This window comes from Condylostylus longicornis, unplaced genomic scaffold (genome assembly GCF_029603195.1).
Source record: "Condylostylus longicornis isolate FDR11 unplaced genomic scaffold, ASM2960319v2 ptg000064l, whole genome shotgun sequence".
Classification (NCBI taxonomy): Eukaryota; Metazoa; Arthropoda; class Insecta; order Diptera; family Dolichopodidae; genus Condylostylus; species Condylostylus longicornis.
Genome location: NW_026578032.1, coordinates 657,452 through 680,539, shown reverse-complemented (window position 1 = coordinate 680,539; position 23,088 = coordinate 657,452). Strand labels below are relative to the sequence as shown.

Here is a 23,088-nt window from a genome sequence, read left to right as displayed (position 1 = left end):
TTTTGGTAAAATTAAAAATGGGATTGGTTTTTGTAATTTTTTCATAATATGGTTGAGAATGTTATACTTTTTTATAAACACACGGACTAAAAAATCAGCTGGTTGTAAAAAATTAAAGTTTAATTGAGTTATTTTTTAATTTTTATCTCATGAAAGGGGATACAAAGATCTCTCAATAGAGAGATTCCAACATAAAAAACTGCATTTTATTAAATGATTTTTTATGTTGTAGTATTTTTGCCTATATATATACATTTATTCAGGCGAAATTTTTTTTTTGTTATTCATTGCAATTAAAATTTAACATTTTATTTAAAACGTTTGACAACTTTTAAAATTTTCAATATTTTTATAAACGTTATTACATATGATAAAGATGTCTGACAATTTAATGAAAATTTAAGTACTATATTCCTTTACTTATTCTAAATGCACTATTTTGACATTAGCGTGAAACATCATATTTGACACTAGTCAAAATTTTTCCGTTTAATTCTCTGTTATTTATAAAAGTGTGTTATAACTTAAAAAAATTTGAACATTTCTTTTCATATATTTGAAGCAAAGAGAAAAATAATTTTGGTTTCGGTTTGCTGAAGGGCGTATATTGTTGTTAAAAAATTGGGTTGAAAATGGCTTTCTTCAAATTTTAAGGTAAGTTGTTTGATTTTAAATCTGTGATGTTTACTCTTCATTTTAATATAACGGTGTTGTGGGTTTCAATAGTAATGATAATCATCTTATAAATCTTTCTCGCACTCGTACGTATATATATATATATTTTTTCATTCATCATAAACTTATCATAGTATTTGTACTATCTAGGAACATATTAAGAGCATATACCCCTTCTGCCCAATAAATGCCATTTCATTTCAATATTAATCATCATAATTATTAATTTGATAATGAAAAATTAAAGAAAAACTTAATTAAGAAGTTATATTTTAAATTTTATTCATATAATAATACTGTATTTAATAATATTTTATTTATTTGTATTTATTTTTTGTTTTTTACATATTTTCAGATCTATAACTAGATTTAATAATGAATGAATAAAACTCTTTCCTACTTTTATATTATAATATAATTTGTATATATATTTTAATAAAATATTATTTATTTCATTTTATTACTGGATATTCAAGTTTTTTATCTAAATCCTGCAGCATCAATTTCATCGAAATCCTTTTTAACAAAATTAAAACCAGCTCTATCAATTTCATCGAAATTTCTTTTGACATTTGTAAAACCAGCTCGATCAATTTCATCAAAATTTCTTTTATTGATCATGTTCCTCTGTAAATGATTTGTCATAATTTTGATTTTGTTGCCAATTTGTCGCCTGAGAAATGTTTTTTTTTGCATGGAGAAATGAGAAGAAAAAATTAAAGAATTTTAAATTTTTCTTAATTAGAAAATACAATGTTTTTATATAAAAATTTTTTAATTGTTATTTATATAATGATTTTATGTGCAATTATAAATTTAATTATAAATTTGTACAATAAAATATAATTACCCTTCTTCCAATAAACGTTGGTATGCCATTAATCTGTCAGCTATGTATATATGTATATATATTGTATGTATATAATTTATGAGAGCATGTTAAGTAAAATATGTGAATATTAAAAAAACAAATATATTTTACTTTATATTTTTAAAATGATCAATCATTTAAATTGAATCTGATTGAAAATAATATGAAAATAAAAAATAAAAAAATGAAAATTATGCTTAAAGTTTTATAATCTAAATTTTATTATTATGTATAATAGTTTATAATAGTATTATACACAGAAGACAATTCTTGTTATATACAATTATAGGTTAACGCGGCCCACCTAAGGGTACACATAGGCCATCCAGGCCAGTTGTGGCACCATATATATTAATTTTGTAATTATAAAACGTACGACTTTTTTGAGTAGCGCTATTGAATATTAAATTTTTTAATTTTAAAGAGTGCAACTAAAAAAATGTAGTTCTATTATGTAATTACAAAAAATTGTCTTCTGTATAACATTATAAACTGTTATTATATTTTAAAACCTTTTGTATAATATTTAAATTTAAGAAATTTTAATGATATATAAAGAGTAATATGGACGCTATATATAATTGAGAGTGAGAACATAAACTCCACGACAGTATTTCTGCGAATAAGAAAAATACTTCAATCCTTAAATGAATTACATATATATAATATAAGGGTTTAAATAAATAAATAAAATAATATTATAAATTTTGAATAAAACACAAGAAAAATTTCACAACCAAATTTCTTCTTTCTTGTTTTTTTTTTTTTTTTCTTTTACATATTTTTTTATATATAATTAAGTGATATTGAAATTTTTTTTTTTATATATATATTAATTTAGTACATGTTAATTATTTTAAATGGTGCAATTTTTATACAATTTTTTGTTAATTATTTTTATTTTATTAAATTATTGTCGACGATATATAGTGACTGACATATTTATGTATATATATATAATACATTAATCGTATGTGCAAAAAAAAATAAATATATCCAAGTATATATATATATACGCATATATGTATACATAATATATTTGTATATATATCTGAAGGTGGTTTATTTTTTTAATAAATTAGCTCCACCAATGGAATCGATAGTCCTTTTTGATGGAAATCCAGATCCTGATACATACGAATCAATATCATTTTTTTCACCTTGTGTTGTTTCTATATGGTGTAATAATTTCATTAGTAATGCACTTAATCTGGCATTTTTTTCACTTTTCAAAGTACTTTTATCAGCTGCATTAAATTTTTTAATTTGGAAAAAAATATATATAAAATTAATAACGTGTATTATATTATTAATTAATTAAAAAAAAAGTGGTCACTTACCAGAATAAATAGCATTGAGATCTCTTAAAAGATGTCCACCACCTATTGATTCCAATGTTCTATATACTTGATATGGGCTATAATTTTCTAAAATGAATTTATAAAATGCATTAAATTTTTAAATAATTTTTTTTTTTTTTTTAATTAATAACATAGAAAAATTTTTTTTTAATAAAAAATAACCATTACCATTTTTTAACAGCAAAATTACAGTATAATACTTTTAAATCCATAATTACTATAATTTATATATAGTAAATTTATTTGAGAGCATAACTGTTATACATATTATGTTTTGCTTAATTACCGCTACCACAAATTTTAAAAATTGCACAACTTTTATTTAATATTGTTTTTTATTTTTTTGTTTTTTTTTTTTTTTTTTTGAATTTTGTTACTTTAAAGCACACTCAACTATAAAATAAAATAAAAACATTTTTCTAAACATATTTATATATATTTTTAACATTGAAATAATTTCAAATTCAAATATCTACTCTCTATATATATGTGTTATACATATTATGTGATGTTATAATTAATTTATGATGATTTTTACTGTATTATATAATATTATAAAATTGTTAAAAAATAAAATATATTAATTTGGTATAATAAGGTGAATTAAATTTAATATGGTGAATAATGTGAAAAAAACGTCTTACGTATATATGTATATGAATTTAAAATGAATGGCTTGAACAAAACAAAGAAGCTTTAAATTATAATACATTAAAAAATAAAATTATTTTTTTATTAATCATTTAAAAAATTTTTTTTATTCTATTTTCTAAAATAAATAATAAATTTATAAAAACTAACAAAACTGTTCAACTTTTTAACAAAACAAATTTATTTTTAATTTTTATTACTAATTATATTATACTTATGTTTGGAATTTCTATTATATATATATATATAAGAAATATATATATATATAAAATTGAAATATAAAATTGAAGTAGAGTAATTAAATAAAGTAGACGGCATTTTTATTAAAAAATTTGAATTTCTCACCACTGGTTTTGTAAAAAACAATATATATACCTAGTTCTCACCACTACATTTTTATGTTTACCATTTTATGGGGGTTTAGAAGGCAATACGTTGAATATTACATTTTCAATCAGAAGCTTATTATAACACTATTAATTTTTCAACAAGATTAAAATTAATTTTGAGTATATTTCATTATTAAAATTTTTTTAATTGCATTCTGAAAAAGAATATTAGATGAGAAGAATCTATTGAAAATTTGATTATAAATTCTGAATGAGGTTTTCTGAGAATGCCATTGAAAGTTTTTGATAATTTGCGCTTAAAATATGCAAGATTTGCAATTGTTTGCTTTCTGTTATATTTTTTCGAATATGGTTATTCACATTTCAATTTATTTTCAAATTTTATGTTCTTTACTTGAATTAAATTAAGTGTTGTTTATTTGAGCCTTTAATTTGATAAATGCTTCAATTGAAATTTTAATTAATCTAATAAATATACGATCAAATATTACCGTTATATTAACAATTTGTGAATATTACAAATTATACACAATTATATTTTAAAATTTATTAAACTATTATTATTATACTACTATGAATACTATCACAAAATATACTTTACTTAACATATTGAATTATAAAAACAATTTACGCAAAAAACTTAAAAAAATTATTAAATTTAAAAAACAAAAAAAAAAATTCACTTCCGTTTTATATAAGTGAATATTGTATAAGAAAAACCAAATTTACTACCTTAAAAGCTTCTATAAATTATTGAATATTGAAAATAAAATAATTAAATAAAAAATGTATTTTTTTTTTTAATGTCAAAAGAAGCTCTTACCCTCATTCTGATTAAGCTGTTTTAAGTTATTTTGCAACATGTATTCGTCATATCCATGAACCTAATTTGTAAAAAGAGAAAGAAAATATAAAAATATTTTTATTAATATTATAAAATTTAAAAAAAATCTTTTGAATATTTTTCAAGTTAAATACATTATTATTGTATGAGATGATTTTGTTTTTATTATCCTAAAAGTATGCAATTAATTTTCGAAATATTAAATTCAATTGAGAATATAATTCTGTTATACATTTTTCGAAATTGGTGAAATAATAATAAAGTATAGTGTGAAAAGTTTCGTATGTATAGGTAACATTAATTTTATATTTTATAGCCACACCTATAGCAAATAGAGCGCATTAATATTTTTTATATGATTCTATGTAATTTAATGATTTTGAATACGAAATACGTGGCAAAATGGAAAAAATTGACTATAATTTCGAAATTAAATAACCAAAATAATTTGCCTTCCAAAAGGGAAATAATTTATAAAGGTAATTAATGTTAAATATTGCTGAAAGACAAATATAATATTAGAAGCTAACATTAAACATAAGCTTTTCCTACATTCATTTAAAAAATTTTGTTGGTAACCAAAGATTTAATGGAAAAATTTTTAAAAAAAATATAAAGTATAGAAGAAATTATTGAAATTTTCTAAATAATAAGATTTTTTTGGAATATATTCCATGATAAGTGCGCATTTTAATATTCCAGCAATTATGATATTAAATTCAGAAAGTAAAATTAAATGTGGCCTAAATGGTTTGGTTTAAATTGATAATCCACCAACACTCTCAACCTTTTTTAATTAATAACTTAAAGGAAAAATGTAAGCCTTAATATTTTGTTTTGAATGCCATATGCAAATTAAAAGAATGTAAAATATTTCGAAATTAACAGAATTTTTAAATCAGAAAATAAATAAGAAATAAAGGGTAACCACAATTATTTTTAGTTCCCATATGTTATAATATATATAGATCCACATATACATCATTAATTTATATGTACATATGTAAGAGTACGTAAGGATATTTGCTCTGAAATAACATTTGATTTCCATCGCGAAAATTTACCTGTACCTTTTTTTCTTTTTCTGTTTTAATTTATTTTTTACGTTGGTTCTCTTAATGAACAAATTGCGTTTTTGTTAATTAATGTTGACTTATAATTTGGGGAAATACAAATAATAACACTAACGCACTTTCGTTTTCAATTTTTTATTGCCATCTATTGTTTATTTTAAGCAATAAAAATTAGTGCATACTTAATTATTTAAGCTTAATGAACATCATTTATGGAAAATATGTTGGCTATAACAAAAATAAAATTACTAAAATTTTAAAATCTCACACGCTTGTAAGTTTGTAATTTTCGCAAATTAATTAGCAAGAAAAAAAAGAATAATTCAATATTTTATTAATTCTAATTTGAAATTTAAGATATTTAATAAATATTTTAACTTATAAATTGGCAATATTTATTTCTATTTTAAATATCTGAGAATTCTGAAGAAACAGAATTCAATTCTGTTTCACATTATACACTGCATTACATTGCAATTTTAAAAATTTTATTCTCTACATTAAAACTGAAAAATTTTACTATAATACATGACCTTTCTCATTTCACCAAATTCATTGCAATATTTTAATTAAATATTCTTTGTTTTTACTTAAAAATAATTTATTAGTTTCTTCAAGCATTTAAACGAAATCATTTGACAGTATTATTTAAGTTTTGAAATAAATTTTACACAAGTAAATGAAGGTTAAAAAACTTGACTAAAATAAAATGAAATTAATATTTTTTGTACGTGATTATCTTACAAAACTATACATTGGTCCTTTAATTTATTTAAAAAAAAAAAAATAAAACAGTTTTAGTGAAGAGGGGTGAAGAGGAACTAATATAACACTTTTAAAAGAGTGAAGAAGAATTAACTTAATATTTGGACGCAAGAAAATTAAATATTTTCCAAAAAAAAAACATTTTTTAATTAAAAAAAAAAAATTAATTTTTCTCTTAAATTGAAGGAAATAGATCGGTTTTTGTAATCAGTAAGACTGAGTAAATACTTTTAAAGCAAATTACTACAATAGTGAATTTTGAATAATAAAATTGTAATAACGAGTAACAATCACGAGTTTAAAGAGAGCAAATAATACTCTTATAAATGCTAAAATTAATTTTTCATTCTCTAATCGCTAGAAATTTTGAAAAGGCCAAAATCAGCCGAAATTTTGTAAACTATTTAATAAAACTATTTGTGTTTTTTTTTTAATTAAAATTTTGTAATTATTTTTTAAATAAATTTCTGTAATTCTGTTATTCCCACAAATTACAGAACAGATAGATGACGTGGCCGAGTTAAGGCCAAAAGGAACAAGTTATAACTTAAAAATTAAAATTTTTTTTTTCTTCAAACTGGATCCAAAAACAAGTTCACCACACCGATTTCTATAGGCTGACGCATTGCCATTACTTTTAATATTTAAATGCCATGCTCCTCTTCTTCCTGAATTTTTTTTAAGGATATTCAAAAGGATGCATTTTTTAAATATAATTTCATCATCACTATGTATAATTCGTTGTTATTTTTTTTATTTTTATTACTTAATTGCATCATATTCCATTTATTTAAAATGGATACAAGAAAAAATTCTTCTACGATTTTATTATAAAAAAAAAGGACAAACAACATTGTTGATTTGAAATATCATTTTAAATTGAATTAATGGAGAAGAATACTTTAATGCAATTTTTAATTGCATTTTGTTGGTCAACCAAATTTATATACTTATATATCTATATATACCATATACTTGTGTTTGTTAAGTCTCTTGTATTTAATTTTAAAATGACATTATAGAATGAACAAATTGCAGATGCCTTTATGACATTCAAAGCATTAAAATTATTTTAAAGAAATGAAAAAGAAATGAAATTAAAAGTTTAAGAAATTCTAAATAATAGAAATTTTTTCTTGTATAATATATGTAATAATATTGTTATACAGAGATGGTAAAAAGAAAAACATAAGTAATTGCAAATTATATTTTTGAAATTTAATGGAATTGAAGAGAATCTTCTACTCTATATTAGAAAAAAGTGGTCAAATTATATTAAAAATTTTTTCACCACGATGTCATCAACTAATATGCCATCTATATAATGTATTTTCTTAATAAAATAATTATATAATGATTATACGCACAAGAATGCATTTCTTGACCTCTTCAAAGAATTTTGAAAAATTCATGCATTTTAAAAATCTAGTATAGTGCATGGATTTAAAAATATTGTTGCAATAATCTACGACCAGGTGATTAGGTAAACTAAATATCAAAAGTACAAACATTTTGATTATTCAATTTTCGCACTCTATGGTATACAACTTTATTAAAAATTTATATAGAAGCTTAAATATTATATAATATAATTCTCAAGTGAGATATAAATTTGTTCCTTTATATACCCAGAATTTTCTTCTTTAATATATTAATCATTATTCTTTCTTATATTCAACATCTTATTTTCTATTACAGAAAATTTTCGCCTAATTTATCTTTATATATATATATAATACAATTGTACATTAATATATAGTTTTATAAACTGTTATACTAAAAAATAACCTTTTTTTTTCATAATATCTATTTAAATATAACTATATATTACATGATAACTATATATTACATGTACATGATATATATCAAACTATTGTAAAATTTAGTGTAAAACATTAAAATTTTTGTAATCATGTCACGATTTTATTTTTATACTTAAAACCTTATATATACCTTATATATATATATGTACTTATCTTATTAAAATGTAATCTGTTTGAAAAGTTAATATGTATATACATATACGTATGCTTATATGGGCTTATGTGTATATATTTGTTAAGAACAATTTAAGTTCCTTTGTTTTATAAACATATAAACAGAAGTGTGAATTAAAATTTTTTTTCTTAAAGGTGTTCAAATCGCAAAAAACAATGATAATGTGTAAAAAATTCTGTAGGTGATTTAATCGTAGCATGATAATCGAGAATGTCTATATATGAGTCTACATGATAAATGTATTGTATATATAAGTAAGCTGATTACAACTTACTTATAATAAAATAAAAAAATCATTTATTTCAGGATAAATGTAAACTATAACGCTGTTATACTTATAATATACGTAAAATATAATATTGTTAAATGGCGGAAACCATAAATTTAGGTGTTAAAAATTAAACAAATTTCTATATAATTAAATATAACAAAGGTTAATAAGATTAAGTTCAGAATTATTATTGTTAAATTATAAAAGGAATATGAAGGATAATAGTAAAGTTTCATTCATTTTTAGAGAATTTTTCACATTTATTGTGAATGGATATTTATACCATTCAAATTAACAATTAGAAAGACCACACATACATTTGCATAATTTTTAACTTTTATATAATTTTTTATATAACCGAATATAAATTTGACTAGATTAGTATTAGTGGTATATATGGGAAGACTATACAATAAGCGATTATTCTGACTGCGATGGCTAGAGGGGAGGAATTCTTTTGCCCATATCTCTCTTCAATAATCGACAATATACCGAAATATGGTTGATATATATTTCATATTGAAAATTTGTTATAATGGTAATTTTTCGCAAAATTTTGATTTCTGAGTTGGAATTAGAAATTATTAAAATTACACTTCTAAATAACTCAGTTTTTCATCCTTGTATTAAAAGGGTTAATTTTTCTAATAAAGTAACTAAAATTGAATACATTACTCATATTTAAGATTTATGTAATTTTAAGAAACATATTTTTAGAATTTTCAAAAAAATATAAAAACTTTTCATTAAAGTTAAAATTTTTTTTTTATGATGACACAATTGCTATAAGAAATAAGAAAGTTTTTCAGGATTTTTGTTTCTTTATTTTGATTTCTTTTTTATATTTGTTCCTAATAAATATTCCAGAATAAATAAAATCTTGATTAAAATGAATATTATTATGTATGTACGTCATAAGCATATGTCATTTAATAAGAAATTATGTTAAACTTTTCGCATGTGCGTGAGGTGAGTAAATCAAAAATGTTGACAATTCAAATATAATATGAGTGAGTGAGTAGACTCTTAGACGATTTTTGAGAGATATTTTTTTTGATGCTATATTATGTCAAAATAAAAAAGACATTCAAAAATTTGTTTTTAATTTTGTTTTAAATAAACAACTTATGTAAACTAATTTTTCTTGTTTTTTACAATACACACATATAAACATTCATTTATACATGTTTAATAAGTGTTATATTTGAAGTCAAAAACAATATAAATGAGTGTAAAGAAAAAAAAAAACTTTGTCATGTCAAAAGTTTTGATAAAGGGTGAAATTTTATTATTTGTTTTTTTTTTGTTTTTTTTTGTTTTCTTCATTTAAAAATAAATTTAATTAAAAATGTTTCTTCTGTTTTCTTATTTTTTATAAACATCAAATTTTTTAAATTATTAAATTTTTTTTTTTTTCTTTAAAAATCAAACAATGGTTATGGTTTTTCTTTTTTATATGAGGAATTTACGACCATTGTGAATGACTTCAAAAATTAATTTTAATTAAATGTGACATAGGTCAGTATTCAATATGTATATACATATGTATGTATGTAGAATAGAATAAAATAATTAAAATAACAAAATAATCAATTAAAATATTTTGAAAAACAAAAAAAAAATAATTTGATTTTAAGCAAAACTCCTTAGTCATTGACAGTGACATTGCTATTTTATTATTCAAAAATTTTTACTATTTTTATCAAAGTTTTATATTTTTTGGATATATTATAGTTATTCCCGTTTGTTTTTGAAGTTCGATTAAAATTGTTAAATATTTTATAACAGTTTTACAAGGGACAATAATTTTCATATATGGTTCACAATTTCAGAATATTTTGTTTGGCGTATAGGCTTTGTTCATTATATAAGTTGAAATTGAAACGGTTAAATGACGATTATATGATTTTCTATACTAAAACTGTTCTACAAGTGAAGTATTAGTACATGTTTTTTAATGTTATATAAGTTTATAATTCTGCGATTGTGCCAAAAACAAACACTAGACTTTGTATTGAGTATCGAATCACTAAATGATATTGATATTTAACATAAAAATCCTCCGATATTATTATTGCAAACATAAACCAGTTCATACAAATGATTCATGTCTACGATAAGGTTTTTTGAAATTTTTACGATAAATATCCGTTTTATCGAAGAATTTGGTACTTAGAATAAGTCCCACTATAACGATATCGAATTAAATAGCTCATATTAGTTTTATAACTCATAGTTTTCCTTAAAGTTAAAGAACTTGTAAAATTCATTTATTTATTCATATAATGGTGTTACCAATATCTTTGAATATTATTTTTATTATTCTTAAATAACAAACAATAAAACACCAATAAGCAAATTAAATTATAGGTGAAATAAAAATAAACGTGTCATAATCAAAATGAAAGGATTTACAATAAAAATAAAATTATTGGTACACATAAAATTAGGAGGAAGAAAAAAACTACTGAAATGTAGAGTAGAACAAAAAAGATCAAAGCCTCATTTATATAACAATATCGCACTCGTATAAAGTGTATTATTGTTCTTTTTTCAATAATCTTTTTATATTGTTATATAGTCACTATATACTATTATACTGTTAATATCCAAAAAGGATTATTTTTTATAATATATATGTATATGTATATGTATAAGATTTTATATTTTCATATTTTATTGTATTCAAAATCAAACATCTTGTTATTGTACATATATCGTTTTTCATCCGATATCCGGCTTTTATTTATATATTGAATATTGATGATTTATCTTTGTAGTCAAAACTAAAGGACCTTAAAATCATATTATTTGCTCTTTATATACTAATATAATAATATGTATATGTTGTCGTTTCAACATTTCATTTTCATTCAAAAATTTAATTGAATTTATATTTTTATTCCAAGAAATCTATTAATATACATTATACTAACCGAAAGAGCAAAAAATATAGAAGAACATATACATATGTATATTTATATAAATAAAATTCTAAAATGTCAAATTCGTTAGTTTCGTATACTAGACAGAGTCTCCCGATATTTTAGATTCCACGTTTAAATTTTCGGCTGATTTGGGTACGTAAAATTTTATTGTTGAGATAAGCAGATTGAATTTAATTATATACCTAGGCCTGTACAGAATATATTATTGCGTAATCAGAAACATTATTTGAATAACAGTCAACTGAAAATGCACAAAAATTTGAAAATGTAAAATTTATTCAGTTTGCTAATCCAAATGTACTAATGTTACAATGCGTTTGTAAACAACGAACTTGCAAATGACATTGACGCTTACAGGCTTATGTGTTTGAATTTATTTTTAAATTATATAATTTAAATTTCAAATAAAATTTATATTTCACTATCAAGTAATTTTATTACTTTAATAATTACGTATTATTATTACATTTAAAGTAAAATCGTTTTAAGTAACATGAATCATGAAAAATTTTATTTTAAAATTGTTTACGATTTCTTAAAATGACAAAAGTACTTATTAAAATTTTTCAATTACATTTTGTACTTTAAGTGGTTACAAAATGTAAAAAATTGTTTTTGAATAATTAATAAATTCATTTTGTAATACATTAATCGATTCGAAAATACATTCAATCTGAATATATGAGAAAAGAACGTATAGCTTTAATTTTAAGTAATTTTCGGTTTCCATTAAAATGTAGACTCTTAATTTTTTTAATGATCAGGTCGATATTACACGTGTTCGCAATATTGAAATGGAATCGTTGAAAATTAAAATTTGTTTTTCGTAATTTTGAATATTTTTTAATGTTCGCATATTATTTTCGTAGAAATTTTTATTAGCGTGATAAAAACCAATTTTAAATATAATGTACCTACCATAAAAATTGTATCAAGGGCAGTTTAAGTAAAAAAAAAACTGTATATTAAGAATGAGACCCACAGAAATGATATTCTGTGCCATAAGCTTTCAAACAAAATATTTTTGATCTGAATATAATACATGTTGAATATAATAGCTTCATTGCTCAACATTTTTGCCGTAATTTTCCTTGAAACGACTTGTGCTTGAGAATTATTAAATAAATAATATGAGAGTAATAAAATTTCATGTATAATTTTTAAAACATCCTGTACATACACATTAATCAAAATAATATTTCATATATGTACATTTAAATTGGAAAAAAAAAAATATTATTACCGTTATTATGGCAAATTTTATTTTACAATACACATACATATACTCGTATACTCATGTGTTGATTTCATCAAAGATTTTCAATTCCATATATGAATTTTATTTATTTTTTTTTCAAATTTTTTTTCATCTTTTGTTATATTAAAAGTTTTTCAATTATTAAAGAAATTATTTATGTGGGGCTATCCATTTTAAGTAAAATTATTTTGAGTTTTAAATAGAAATATATATGTATATGTGTATATTTATATATAATCATGTTATTTAATAGAGTATGTAAATTTTCGATTATTAAAAAGAAATATTTGATCTTTTTTCTCTTTTTGGAAATGTTATGTTATGCCCTACCTACGTCCTATTTTTCGCTGTTTCAATTTGTTATAAAAAGTAAACATCTCTTAATATTTCTTAAGGAGTCAATAGAAATTGCATGGAAGGAAATTGAAAAAAATTTTAAAAAGATTGAAATTTAAAATAGACACAGAAATATATAATGTTAGATTTGAAGAACAATTTAAAGAACAATTTGAAGAACAATTAAATTATAAGAGAAACTTTGACTGTTAGGTAAAAAACAAAATAAACTGTTAGGTAATTTTTGCATATAACTTGTATAACATTTTTAAGTTATTTTAAATTTTAGTTATACACGTAACAGGATTTCACTGTTCACAAATTTATACGATATTTAATAAACATTTACAATAGAATCGCTACTTTAATGAGAAAAAATTATCCTAATCCTAAAGATATGCAATTTTTTAATAAACTTGTTATATATTAATATTTTGCTATTTATAAAAATTTAATATCATTTTAAAACGAAGTATGAAAATTGTTTAATTTACAAAAAAAAAAATAATTTTTGATAAATTAAACAATTTTAATTCAACCGGTTTTCGTTGTATAATGTAACAATCAGGAAAACAAAATTTTGATTGTAGAATTTGGTCTGAATTTTTTTAAAATGAATTTTAAAAGGTGGTATTCTCACGTTACCAGTAAATTTTAAAGGGTAAAAGTGCAACCTGTGAATTACAACAAACACGCCAACAATTTGTTTAGCAGAAGAATTTGGTTTAGTTTTTAATGGCTTTCTATATTTCGAATTAATTTGTAATGTTGATTATTTTATTTGAAATTCAAAATTCAAAAATTTCTAAACTGAAAATACAATATTCTGTTTGAAAATGGAATAGAAGAATTAAAATTATAACTTAAATCTATAATATTTCATCTAGAATGCTCAATTCATAAAATTTCATGGTAGGATTACGTGTTGTTTAGAAGTAATGAATTGGCATACATACTTGGCTTTGGCATTCACTCGAAAAATTTACTTTTAATAATTTTACTTTCGAAACTGCTATAATTCAAGGTCGATAATCTAGAATCAATTTATTTTTAATTTCCAATTAATATAGAAATTTTTAAAATACTTAAAATTTCAAAAAAAAAATTGTCTCAATAATAAAAAAAAATTCCTTAATAACATTAATTTTGACTGACTGCTAATAAAAGGATATTAATTAATTTTTTATATGTATGTATGTATATGCATAGAACAGAAAAATTAATCTAATAAAGGATTACCCACTCTTATATTTTGTACTTTTTTTTTGTTTTCTTGTTAAATCTATTGACAAGATTTTTTTTTTAATGAAATATTAATTGATTCTAGTGAATAATTTTTTTTTTTTACTTTCTCCTCTATTGATTTTGTGAAAAGCTTTTTAAAACTTTTTATTTCTTTTGACTATTGTACTTTCAAAAACAAAAAACACAAATAAACAAAATGAAAATACAAAAAAAAAAAGAAGTAAAAATAATCATTTGAAAATCCTTTACAAGAAAAAAAATAATAGGAAAAAAGAAAAAGGACATCAATTTTATAGTTTGTAAATTGCACGTGAAACAATATTGAAAATAGCCACTTTATAATGAAGAGAGAAAAATTTCAAAAAAAATATTAAGAAGATTATATGGTTATACGAGTATGTATACCAATACCATTTATATGTATATATGAGCATGGAGAACACGTATATACAAGGTAATAATATTTACTCTAATGGAAGGTGGTAAATTGGTTACAAGGCTAATAATTGAATTATCATATATGTAAATATACTCTTATATAAAGCATAAAGGGTTTGTTAATTGCTGGATTATTTTATCTATGATTTCAGTTCTTAAATGGATAAGGTTTTTTTTTTTCAAAATTTTTAATCTCATTAGAAAAGATAATTTAGCTTATCACAATATTTGGTAAAAAATTTTCTGTTTTTTGTTGAAAAAAAAAATATTATTTGATTTTTTATGAAAATTAATTTCGTTTTAATTTAGTTGATGAATTTTTGGTTTATAACCATTTCGATAATCAATTCATAACAAATAAGTCTTTTTGAACAGTTGTCAGAATTCAATATTGGGTACAATAATATGAAAAATAAAATCTTGTGAGAAGTATTTTTCTATTAAAAAATTAAGAGCTAAATCATATAAACTTAAGGATATTATGCAAATGCTTCAGTAATGTACAAAAATATTATTTATTAAAATACTCGTAATTGTATTTGAATAAAAAAGGCAATTTATATTAGACGATACGATATCCAGGATGAAATTGGGTGAAATTTATAGTATTGAGTTTAATATTGAAAATTTATTTCACTTACGACATTCTTTTCAAAAATAAATCAGAGCTCAATTACACGAACGACTTTTTCCTTTGTAACTTTTTAAAAAAATATTTTTCTTATTATTAGAGTTTATTAGTATTTTACGTGATTACAGAGCAAAAGCCTGTGATTGTCACTATAATAGAAAAAAAGTAGAGGTGACTGGGAAACACGTTTCGGATGCCGAATTCAGGTTGGTATCAAATTGGATCGCACAGGTAAAAAGAAAGTGGGGTAAATCCGATAACATCTGGTGATGAACCATATTTAAGAAGGCCAAATCTAATAGAAAATAATGGTCAGAAATAAGGTGGCAAGTCCAAAACAGATTGTGATTCAGAGGATTTGTTGAAGTCCTGTAATTCCATCGGTAATGAACAAAGCAGAAATAGTAATATTTTAATATTAGTTTCTGCCGTCAACTAAAACTCTGCAAATTTTTTGATTAATCGATTACTGAAAATTGAAAAATTAATTAGTGCTCTATAAGGCCCAGCCTAATAAGCCTTAAAAATAAAATAATAATCATATTTTGTTAAAAAATAACAAAATAATAAAAAATATGATTTTACGGAAAAATTTTCATTGTCATTGAAAAGGGTGAGCCAATCGCTTTTATATTTAAAAATTAATTATGAATGCAAGAATGTAACAACCTTCAATAAAAGCCTTGAAATATGCACTTTCATTTTTTGATTTTTTTCGGGGATTACGAGTATTATGTTAAAATTTATAATATTGATTTTACTTGCTATATTCTATAATAAAATCTTAATTTACACATAAAAATTTAATAAAATATTTTTGAAATTCAATACTAAGTACGCCATTGTAATTTTCTTTCCAAAACAAAAAAAAAATTTTTCTTTCAATTCTTGTCTTCATTCGTACACTCCATTGTGTACAGAATTTAATATTTTTGGTATATGTATAAGATTTATTGATATTTATGATATTTTCTTTTAAATTTAGGCAATTTTGTATTTTGACTTGTGGGCATACACACATACATAGATACATATGCTCCATTATCGGCTTAAATATGTTAATCTTTCTTTATTTCTTACTACAAAATTTTATTGCCCCATAAATGAATGTTACAATATGATATTACAGCTTTGATCCTTTTTCAAATTAAATATTAATATTTACAAAAAAAAAATTCTCAATAAAATTCAAGTCCTTTTTAATAAAATTACTAAGGAAATTGTTAGAAAATTTTCTAGAAAAAAAAATTTTTTTTTTTGTTTTTAAGAAAACTTTAAATATAATTTAGTAATTTTGTTGTTTTTTTTTTTTTTTTTGAAATATTTGACATATTCATAATATGTCGTCAATCATTTTGCAAGCAAAATAAGAAATGTCCATATACACTTATAAAATAAAAGAAAAGGAGTATTGTTTTTTTTTTGGAAACTTTTAAAATTTAAAATTTAATTAACCGAAACCATATAAGCTTTTTACCAAAATTTTTATATAGAATTGATTCTTGAGTAATTTTCCGTTTTTTTTTTTTGTGTATTATTGCTTTTGGGCAGAAATTTTTTTTAAAATAAAGATCAATGTACTGTGAAAATTTAGCACACGGATGAAAAAATACAAAAGTAAAATAAATGCCTACATTAAATATATTTTTGTAAATGGTATAAAAAATTTATGAAAAAAATTTACGAGAAAATTTATTTTTTTTACAAATTTCTTGAAAATTCCTGGCCATTCCAGATCCTATTCAATTTTATAAATGTTAATATTTTTAAAATGTATACAGTAAGTATTAAATTCCGTGTTTGAAGGTCTTAATTATATATATATATATGTAGTTTAAGGAAAATTAATGATTTTTACAATTTATTAATTTCAAAACATAAGTGCTCACACAAATTTTATTAATTAAATGATTTCTAAGAAATTTAATTTTATTTTTGCTAATAAAATTCTGCTTTAAATAAAATTCCATTGTAAATTAAATTTAAGGAATTGAAGCTAACTTTTCTTTTTGGAAAATTCCAAACCGATTCTTCAATTGAATTTCAAATTTTGTATTACTTTGTATAACCATATCAATATCAAACATTTGTGGAAACAATGGCATGAGTCAAAAATGCAGAGTTGAAAACTTGCTTTTATTATACTATTATATTTTAATATACAAAATTTTATGTAATAAAATAATACAGAGAATTTGTTCATATATTTATAGAATAGTTTCATATACCAAGGTTTTTTAGCCTTCGATAGTAATTTACACTAGGCTATAAGTACTTTAAATTCCGGAAATCGAAATTTTATATTTCAGTTGTGTCATTATTTTTCCCAATGTGCCATATGCAAATTTTGCATGTATATTGTGTTATTTCAAAGTGGTTATCAGAACAAATTTGCCACAGTAGAATTAATATTAAACGGTACTATGCTATTTATACATAAATTTTCCTTTCTTGCAACACTTGTAAAAAACAAAAATTTGTCAATTTTTATTTTTTATTATTGATTAAAATCTATACTATTTTTTTATTTTCCAAAATTATTTTTATATTTTTTTCCAATAAAATTCAATTAAATTTGTGTATTAAATTTTTTTAAAAATTTGGGACTTTTTTAAAACTTTATTCAAAATATTTAAAACTTTTATAAATTTAATTATTAAAAACAATATTATACAAAGAAAAGTAAAGTTTTATACAAGTTTTTTACGAAAATTTAATTAAAATTTTATTAAATTTGCTTTATAAAGATTATATGTTTTTTGAAGATGATTTTAATTTTACATTATAATTGATTAAGGGTTATAAATTTACAATATTATGTGCATTGTATAAAATAAAATTGAAATAAATAAATGTTATCGAAAATTTTATCAATTATATGATAAATACTGGTATATAAATATTTGGTAATCAGTGATATGTCGATTTTAATAATCATGCAGAAATATTGTAAGTTTATTATAAAATATTTTTAATTATTAAAATTAAGGGAATTAAACAAATTTATTATGATCAATGAAAATTAAATTATTCCGCTTGTTCAATTATAATTAATTATAATTCTAAATATAATTTAAATAAATAATTTTTATTCATGCAATTAAATAAATAATATATTATAGAAATATCCTCATTTTAATTAATTTTCGCTTCGAAAAATTCCCGTATCAAAATTTTAATTAAAGAACATATTTTATTTGTTCCAAATTAAGAAAAAATTTATTTAATTCTTGAATTTTTAAATAAAATTTTAATTAAACTTAATATTTATTAAATAACGTCATTTATCTTAAATTTATTAAATTTATTTAAATTAAAATTAAAAACAAATTTTAAATGCAAGAGAGAATTTTGCAATTATAATAATATATAGATGGCGTTAATTTTATGTTAATAAACAAAGCTTCCCTATAAATTACCATTTAATTTTCAATAATTATAAAATATTCATTATTATTAATTAATTTTAAAATATTATATTTCTTATATATTTTTATGTATAATAATATAAAAAATATTTAATATACTCACTTTTGTTGGAATACCAAAACTATATCCAATAAAAATAGCCAAAAATGCAACAACACAAAATGATTTCATTATGCTAATTTGTTTCTTTTCTAAATTTATTGTGAAAAAAATGCAAAAAAATAAATAATTAAAAAAATTTAAAATTAAATTCTTTATTCAAAAGTAATAATTTACTTTTACAGAAGAGCTTAATTTTAAAAAAAAAAATTTGTATAAAATTCTTTATTACTTATTTTAATTTGCACTAAGTCTCTAATATAGTTTTGGCTAATATTGCGGATAATGTTGAATTTTCAAATTTTTGTTGATATACTCTGTTGTTTTTTATATATATGTATATGTATTTTAAATACTGTTGGCTTATATTATTGATAACAATAATTTTATCTTATATTTTTTACAAAATTTTTTTTTTGTTTTTATTTGTTTTTATAAGAATGCAACAGTTAGAATTCAAAATTTTAACTGACCGGAATTTCGAATTATTCATCCTTATATATACAATATCAAAAAAAAAATATATATTTTAACTATATTGTATTAGAAAAAGGATCTATAGCGCAAGCGTTTTATAAGAAATTAAAAATAAAAATAAAAATATTAAAAAAAATATAAGGAATTTATCATTTTATCATAACAAAAAAAAAAACAACAAGAAAACAATGAAAATAAATTTCAACATTGTGATTTTCATATTGTATACATTTGTAAATATAAAATGTGTATGTTAAAACACACCATAAAACAATTCATTTTACATGTAAGGTATACAATATGCTTGTATAACAATATCCGATGAATACATATATAAAAAAAAATTTTAGCATATTATAATTTAGCACTCTATATAACGCTATTAAAATGTTAAAATATATAAGAAATAAAAAAAAATCATAAAATACAAACATTAAAAATCAACCATCACAAAAAAAAAAAAACAAGAATTGAAACCATAACCAGCCCTAGCCACCTACTTGTATTTAATAGTATAATATGATAATAAAATATTTGCAAATTAAATAAAAAATACAAAAAAAAAATTATAATTATATTTATTGTAAAAACACTTGTCGGATTTAAAGAACCATGAGAAATTGTAAAAAAAAACAAGAAGAAGAAGAAAAATTAAGATGCTAAAAAAAACTATACGTACTACTACAAAAAATAGATTGTGGTATAGTTTAATAAGGACATTTCTATTGAAAAATTAAAATGAACAAAAAGATCACAATTCACAATAATACTCACAATAAGAAGAGTTTATACAATAAGAAGGTGAAATTAAATGACGAATGATAATGACAAAGAAAGTATAATGTTGGCAGAGAGCATGAAGAGAATATGAAAATACACAATGATAAGTTTAAATCTAAATCATACTTGTATTTGTGTGTTACACATCACATTTGAAAATTTAGTTTGATTTCAAATTATATGTATATATGTGTATTGAAAATTGGAAAATGTTCCAACGACAATAATGTTGACAGACTATAAATGAAAAGGGAAATTTTTTAGGTTAAGTTTTTTTTCATTTTTATTTTATTGACATTTATTAATATTGTCTATATACGAGTACCTACATAAAATTTTCCAAATTCTTTTAATAAATTTTAATGGAAAATTTTTGTCATATTTGAAATTCAAATATAAAAGTTTATTTAATTGCAAAATAGTTTTCTTTTTATTAGCGGTCTATTATGTATGTATTACAATAAAAATATTCATTTATTACCGCATATTAAATTTATTGTAAAAATAATGCTTAAATTTTGCTGATAAAGCAGCAAAAAAAAAAAAAACTAGACACCAGATACAATAATGTTAAAATTAAAATTTTTGTAGGACGATGTGCGAGAATAAATTGAAATCTGGTTGTATGTAAATGTGCGTAATATGATTATATGACGTCAATATCTTTACTTACCTTTACTGTTACTAATTGAAAAAAGAAAATTTTTAAAAGTAATTTTAATAAATTTTCAATTATACATAGAAAACTTGCTATACATTTGACTGTACTAATTAATTGTCGTCCTTGTTACAGCTTGTTTACTTGGGGCATTAGTCCTATAGGCAGCGGGTATACACAGTCGATCGCAAGTTGAAGCAGGTGTTCAAGTTGGGGATATTGCAAAAGTTGGCTTGTCTAATTTAGTGATTGTATTGGAGGCATTCGTTGAACTGACATTTACATTGTGTGAGAAGCTCGTCTAACAACTTACCGACTTCTTACTATTCTTGATATCATAGGGCCTTCGCGGAGAGCGAGCCCCTATCTCAGAATAGGCATTTTGGACGTTTTTCTCCTGTCGCATAAAATCGATCGTGGATACGAACGAAATAGTGTTTCCTGATCGACGCTTGTGCAGACTGAATGGTCTAGTTTTTGATATTGTAGGATATCAACGGGAATGGGCTCAGGCATGTATGGAGTGCACCTGAACATGAGCGTATAAGCATGAGTTTATATCCATTGTCCGGTATTTCATGCTGAAATATACATTCAATATAAATTTGCCTGAGAGTGAGCTTGGAAAGAGGTTATAAAAATCATATTATTTTGGGTGCTCTCAGACAGTAGAGCGGTGTTTTCGGCACTCCAGTTAGTTCAGGTCCTATCCAAGCTGGTTTGAGGTTAGGTTTTCGCACAGGTGAAGATGTCATTAATAAACAGAGAAAGTGATGGTGGTGAAATATCAAAACAGTGGTTTAATTGTTTTCTGACAACTGACAATGTAATTTATACTATATTAAATACAATAATCAAACTAAATTTAAAAAATTTTTACATAATTATATTTACATAAACATTTATGCTCAGACAATATTACATATAAGGTCATGTCATATACAAGATGTACAGTTTTGGAATATTAATGACCAACTTATGAATTCACATAATTTTTTTTTTTTAAATATTTTATTTGTAATCAGGTCAATAACATAATAATGTACGACAATATTTTATATATTTTTTATATGTATGTATATACAAGAGTAGTTGAAATATTTGAAGTATAGGATTTAATATAATAAAGATTTTATTTAAAGTTCAATGTCATTTTATTCAATAATATTTATTACTTCTAAGAAAAATAGTTAGGCGTGAATTCATTTTGTATAGAATTCAGTCATAATTTTCTAGGAAATTTGATGTATTGAAAATTTGATGAATTAAAATAATATTTTCTAAATGATAGACATGCAAATATTTTTTATTCATATATGTTATTTGTTATATTTAAAATTCAAAATTTATTTGACATATACATATGTATGTATATATGAATGTTAAAATCTTAAATCAATGATATTTTACTTAAACTCAACTGTTTTTTATATTTATAGTTTTTTCTGCATGTATGGATAATAACTCTTTTAAATAAATACTTGTGTGTGAAAATATTTCTACACAGTGAGCCTTTTATATAATGAACACTTCATATAATAAATATTTTTGGAACAAATTATTGCTACAATTGCAAATATAAACCAGTATTGTTATAATTTTATATGGGACTGCCTGTTACTAACTAAATTTAGAAAATATCTTTGAATATTGGCCTGCCAGCTAATTCTTATAAAAAAATTTCATATTTCTGAAACATTTATTTATACATATCATAAACTTTTAAAACTGAAAAGTCTATATTTACCACTCGACTCCTTAAAATATTCGGCGTCATATTTCTACTCTTTATTTCGTACTGTAGTTTTTCAAAAGTAGCACATTCCTGAGTAAGTCAAGCGATTTTAATATACAAAATTAATTATTTTTTCTTTCTCTTCTAATCAGTTGAATAAATTGTGTTTCTAAGACAGAAATTGTTTTACATAAT

At 21.5% G+C, this 23,088-nt stretch overlaps 1 protein-coding gene across 2 annotated transcripts; it reads right to left on the bottom strand.

Annotated features, from left to right (window-relative positions):
* Positions 1-1,007: 1,007 nt before the first annotated feature.
* Positions 1,008-19,684, bottom strand: LOC129612282 (orcokinin peptides type A-like). 2 transcript variants are annotated; one of them, XM_055525837.1, is made up of 5 exons: positions 19,476-19,684; positions 19,247-19,335; positions 4,732-4,792; positions 1,526-1,565; positions 1,008-1,348 (listed from the first exon to the last, which is right to left on the bottom strand). In XM_055525837.1, exons 2-5 carry the CDS (start codon positions 19,313-19,315, stop codon positions 1,156-1,158), a joined length of 363 nt encoding a protein of 120 aa, XP_055381812.1. In that variant the 5' UTR covers positions 19,316-19,335; positions 19,476-19,684; the 3' UTR covers positions 1,008-1,155. The 2 variants fall into 2 exon arrangements, with proteins under 2 accessions (XP_055381812.1, XP_055381811.1); XM_055525836.1 differs by lacking the exons at positions 1,008-1,348; positions 1,526-1,565 and adding exons at positions 2,555-2,793; positions 2,887-2,973.
* Between the last annotated feature and the right edge of the window lie 3,404 nt (positions 19,685-23,088).

What these genes read in the sequence shown, in the direction of transcription:
- LOC129612282 (XM_055525836.1), bottom strand. Translation starts at nt 19,315, where the DNA reads ATGAAATCATTTTGTGTTGTTGCATTTTTGGCTATTTTTATTGGATAT. An exon ending in GTTTTGGTATTCCAACAAAA is followed by an intron (nt 4,793 to 19,246) that starts GTGAGTATATTA and finishes TTTACAAATTAG; the next exon opens with GTTCATGGATATGACGAATA. An exon ending in TCTCAATGCTATTTATTCTG is followed by an intron (nt 2,794 to 2,886) that starts GTAAGTGACCAC and finishes AATTTAATGCAG; the next exon opens with CTGATAAAAGTACTTTGAAA.